The sequence below is a fragment of the Nicotiana tomentosiformis genome, chromosome 9 (genome assembly GCF_000390325.3).
Source record: "Nicotiana tomentosiformis chromosome 9, ASM39032v3, whole genome shotgun sequence".
In the NCBI taxonomy this organism is placed as follows: Eukaryota; Viridiplantae; Streptophyta; class Magnoliopsida; order Solanales; family Solanaceae; genus Nicotiana; species Nicotiana tomentosiformis.
The window spans coordinates 60411483-60417220 of record NC_090820.1 but is presented as its reverse complement, the minus strand read 5'-3'; the positions used below and the strand labels follow the sequence as shown (position 1 = coordinate 60417220).

Sequence of the window (5738 nt, the reverse complement as noted above, 5' to 3'; positions counted from 1 at the left end):
TGAACAACGTACAAGATACTCAAATGCAGAAGGTTGTGAATAGTCCATACTTCAGATAGAAGACCAGAAACGCTGAGACTCGGTATCCAGGAATGATAACGGCATCGTCAGTGGCATATTTTCCGGCCTATGGTTTATATGTATCAAGAGGTCTAGTTAAAAGAATAAAGAAGAGTTAGAAACGATGTGATGTCTCGCTTGATGTTCTAGGATGACATAAGGAAATCTATGATGCAAGTAAGTTGAAGGAAGGTTGCGAGTAGTAAAAATAGATATGTGTAGGCGCACTTACAATGTCAGAGTCGTATAGGCTACATGATAAAAGATAGCAACAGTTATAAGATTAGAATGATTCCGACCACGAGTCATGGTGTGAGAAAGAGGCCTAAAGGTGGGAATGCCCTGGTGTTGGGTTTCATTCACAGAACAGTTGCCTAGATGGCAAGAGGAGTACTAAAGTATTCGCAAGAGCTATGGGTTATGAGAATGATAAGTGCATCAGTCAACATTTGAGGACGAATGTTCCAAAGGGGGGAATGATGTTACACCCCATATTTTCGGAAATAAGATGTTAGATCCCGCATTTTTGTACGTTACAATTTCATCGTAAGTTAATCGATATAACTTCGGGAATGAGATTATTTTTGGATTATAAGTATTATGCTATTTCAAACAAGTGATAAGTAAATTCGTGAAGGTAAGAGGGTAAGTGAATCGAAGAAAATGAGTTTCGTCGAAGTTTGGCAATTTGGGATAAAATACGGTTCGAACTATAATACCCGGAAATTATGGATAAGTACTATACAAGGTACCACATAACTATGATAACAAGGTGTACAAGGTATGTTAAAAGTGAGTAGTATTTTAAGTAATTTGAGATAATTTCTAATTATGTGGATAATTGGATATTATTGGTTAATAGAAGATTAACAAGTTGATTATGAAATTGGTGGATAATTAGTTAAAATCTTTGGACAAATTAAGAGCCTCACGTGGAAGCAACCCTCCCCAAGATCAATGAGTCTTAAGTCATTAGGAAAGGTGGCCAAGTAAAGGAATTTGGTTAATCCACCACATAAAGTGGGGCCCACATCCATATATAAAACACATCTCCAACTTAAGAGACATGGATAAGCAACGTGAATCATAAACTCATTCTCATATGCATCTGATAAGAATTCAAATGTGAATGTTTGTGTGTTACAAATGTAAGTCACAATCGTAAGTCACAAACGTAAGTCACATAAGAAAGATAAGATCTTCAATTTAAAACAACGTGAGATTTTGCAATTATAAGGGAGTACGGTGCAATCTTTCTCAAGAATATCATACAGACTTTTCCCTACACTGATCTTGCCGTCATGTGTTTTTGTCGTAATTAACGTGTGTTAGAGGGATTGTCAAAGAGAATCGACTTAGGTATGTTAAGACTATCCCTTCTTTCTTTTTGGAATGATCTATACGATACAAACAAAATGAGTAAACGCACAATTTTCATAAATGACTCTATTCATAGAAGTACTAGGGGTGTCTATATTCTTGATTTTATGATATTCTGAAAGGCATATTGATTTTATGATATTCTGAGAAGTCTTAGTAACGTATTTCTTATGCATTTCATGCATTTATATATGTATATTGACCCATGACCAGATGGTGTTATATACGCGTATATTATATGTATATGGGATATGGAAAAAGGTCATGGCGTTATATACGCACCACAGTGGCCGAAATGATATGATGGGATGCCCTCAGAGGATTGATGATGTTATGTACGCATATACCTATTCATGGTATGACATTTATAGTCATATGCATGTCATTGTAAATATTAATGATTCACAGAGTTACCCAAACATACATGTCGAGTCTTTTACTTCATGTTTCTCTCAAGTCTATTGTTTACTGATTTTCATTCCTTACATACTCGGTACATTATTTGTACTGACGTCCCTTTGCCAGGGGATACTACTTTTCATGCCCGCAGGTCCAGATAGACAGGTCAAGAATCCTCCAAGTATGCTATCAGCTCAGCAGAAGGTGTTGGTGCGCTCCATTTGCTCCGGAGTTGCTTGTTTGGTCAGTATGATTTAGACATGTATTGTTTGGCATGGCGGGGCTCTGTCCCGACCCTTACAACAATTATGTATTCTTAGAGGCTTGTAGACAGATTTCATGTACGTAAAAGATTGTATGGCCTTGTCGGCCTATGTTCAGTGTACGAGTTATTATTTTGGTCTTATAAGACCGTATGTATTATGTATAAGTTGGTATTAAATGTTTTATTATACTTTTCTCACGTCAACCTCTCCAGCTCAGTTATCTATGATAGTATGATACAAAAAAATATATTATGTTGGTACTCGATTGAGTAAGATACCGGGTGCCCATCGTGGCCCATCGGTTTGGGTTGTGACAATGTTATTAGTTATTATTAACCTCAAGCGGGCTTGAACGAGGAGGTTATAAGGATCTTCTGGGAGGATTTGGATGAGGTTGGTCAAGGTGTCCCACACTCCAATAAGTTATTCATATGTGGAGATTTCAATGGCCATATTGGGGTGTTTGCTGGCGGTTATGACGAAAAGCATGGTGTCTCGGTTTTGGAGATAGAAACAAATGAGGTACTTCTCTTTTGGATTTCACTAGAGATTTTGATTTGGTTATAGCTAACTCATATTTCCAGCAGAGGGAGAGAAAAATTGGTCACCTTCCATAGTACGATGGCCAAGACCAAGATTGATTATCTTCTCTTCAGAAGGTGCGATAGAGGGTTGTGGAGGTTAAGGTGAGGAGTAGTGTATCTATTTTCAAGAACCAATTCAGATTCATGTCAGGTGATCAACTACTGAATCCATTCATCTTATTAGGAGACTGGTGGAATAATATAGGGTTAGGAACAAGGACTTGCACGTTGTTTTAATTGACCTAGAGAAAGTATATGACAAAGTTCCGAGGGAGGTTCTTTGGAGGTGTTTGGAGGTTAGAGGTGTGCCTGTATCTTCTACTAGGGTGATTCGGAATATGTATGATATCTTTAAGATCTAGACTAGGATGGTGGGAGGATATTCAGAACACTTCCATGTCGAGATGGGCTTGCATCAGGGATCCATGCTTAGCCATTTTTATTTGCCTTGGTGATGGATGTTCTGACGTGGCACATTCAATAGGAGGTGCCATGGTACATGTTATTTACAGATGATATAGTACTAATTGACAAGACGCGAGGCTGGAAGTTTGGAGACAAACCCTGGAGTCTAAAGGTTTCAAGATGAGTAGGACTAAAAAGAGTATTTGGAATGCAAGTTCTGCTATGTTACTGACACTCAATTTTGGCCCTCCGTATTTAAAAATTAATTTCTGCAGGCTTCCTAGTCATTAATGGTAAAATATAGTATTTTTCACACTTTTAGCTTTAATGCAATTTATTAATAATTATTCCTATTTTTACAAAATATGGAAATTTTTATCATTTTATTGCAATTATTAAATACTACAATTTTTGTGTATTTTTCTATATTTCAAAATAATTTGTTGATAATTGTCCTATTCTCGTGGCCCAATTATTAAATATCTCCGGCGAACACTGGCCCTATTCTTTTTCTTTGCTATTTTTGATGTTTGATTTTTATTTTTATTTTAAAAATTAATGAACTGTTAACACCATGTCTGTATTTAAGGTTTGATTGGACCATGATACCAAAATTGGTGTCGCAGTCAGAATTTGAGAACAAAAAAGGTATTAGGGAGAAGAGAGGAAAAGAGGAGAAGATAAGAGGGATTAGGGAGAAGGAAATAATTGTGTATTATCTTTTTACATTGATAGAGTGGATCTTTATACTTGTAGCTACACTAGGGTCACATGATTTTCATTTTCCCTCTATGCTGGTGCAGCTGAATTTAACTAAAGAAAAAGAAAAATGGTTCAAATAATGATAAACTAACTTTTCAGCTAGAAATTTAAACTAACTAATTTTCTTGATGAACCACACCATTATTCTCAAGGGTGAATGAAGGAAACCTTGCATGTAGGTCAGCAACAGTTTCCCAAGTGGCAAAGTCAGCAGCAAGATTTGTCCATATAATCAAGCATTGAGCTACAGCCTTATTGCCTTTCTTGATCATTCTTCTGGCCAAAATAGACTTAGGGGCAGGGAAAAAGAGGCTAGCAAGGTCAGTGACAGGAGGGTGGACAACATCAGTAGGTATGGCAAGAAAAAACTTTAGTAGTGAGATATGGAATGTGGGGTAGATCTTGACTTCAAGAGAAAGGAATAGCTTATAAGCCACTGAGCCAATTATTTCCACAATGGGATATGGACCAAAATACTTGGAGGTGAGTTTGTGGCATGCTGAATTAAAAAGGGTAATTTGCATGTAATATTGAAGTTTGATGAAGACTCAATCCCCAACCGCAAAGTGCCTGTCTGTTCTGTGAGCATTAGCTATGGTCTGCATCCTTTGCTGAGCACTAGTTAAATGGAACTTAGCTAGGTGAAAGTTCAGTTCTTTGACCAGTAGTAGGTTATCCATAGGTAGGTTATCAGTACAATAAATTAAGTAAGGTAGGTGAGTAGGATGGGGTTATCCATATAGGATCTCAAAAGGGGTGGTCAGTGTAGCTGAGTGGAAGGTGAAATTATACCAGTATTCTACTAGAGGAAGGAAGTCAGACCAGTCATGTGGTGAATCAGTAAAGCATCTGAGATAGGTTTTAAGGCATCTATTAAAGACCTCTGTTTGGACATCAGTTTGAAGATGGTAGGTTGTAGAAGTCTGCAATTGAACCCTTTGCTAGGATAGGAATTCCTGCCAGAAGGAACTAACAAAGATAGGGTCCCTGTCACTAGTGATGGTAGCTAATTGTTCATGAAGTTTAAAAATATTATCCAAGAATAGTAGTGCCAAAGATTGAGCAGAGAAGAGGTGGGACAATACTATAAAATGCACATACTTGGTGAACCTATCCACAATTACCCATATGACTCTCTTTCCTCTAGATTTAGGCAAAGGCCTCAACAAAATCCATGTTGATATCAGTCCATGGCAATAATGGAATTGGTAGAGGTTGTAAGAATCCAAGATATGTTGAAATATCATACTTGTTCCGTTGACAGATACCATATTTGTGTATGTTGTCAATAATGTCTTTTCTTATACCCTTCCAGTAGAAATAGGTGAGTAGTCTCCTTGAGCTGGCATCAATACCTGAATGCCCACCAGTTGGTGTATCATGTCAGAGTGAAATAAGCTTGGTTCTCAAGGCCACATCATGGCCTATGGCCAACTATACCTTCCTTCTTAACTGCCGATTAAGCCAAGTATACTAAGGGTGAGGGGTGGTTTGTAGGCTAGTAGTAAGAGCTTGTAGCTCAGTGTTCTGGGCCAAGGAGTCTTCAATTTCTTTCCGCAGGCATGTTTGAACTAAATTCTCCTTTTCTTTTTTATATTGTGTCTCAAAGTCAAAAGGCAACAATATAGCTAGCCATCTGATTTGGGAATTTGTGTATAGTTTCTGTTCCAAGAGAAATTTTATGGCCTTTTGATCTGTTTTGATAATAAAGTGTTGGCCTAGAAGGTAATGTGACCATTTAGTAACTGCAAACACTAGGGCAAGTAGCTTTTTCTCATAAAATGATAATGTTGCTTGCCTAAGGGACGACCCTTGCTGATATAAGCAATGGGGTTGCCTCTTTGCATGAGCACTACTCCAATTCCCATTCCTGTTGCATCTG

The 5738-nt window shown here is 37.6% G+C and overlaps 1 protein-coding gene across 1 annotated transcript; it reads right to left on the bottom strand.

Annotated features, from left to right (window-relative positions):
• Positions 1-3972: 3972 nt before the first annotated feature.
• LOC138898859 (uncharacterized) lies at positions 3973-4380 on the bottom strand. Its single transcript, XM_070184965.1, has one exon. The coding sequence runs from the start codon at positions 4378-4380 to the stop codon at positions 3973-3975; it is 408 nt and encodes a 135-aa protein (XP_070041066.1).
• Between the last annotated feature and the right edge of the window lie 1358 nt (positions 4381-5738).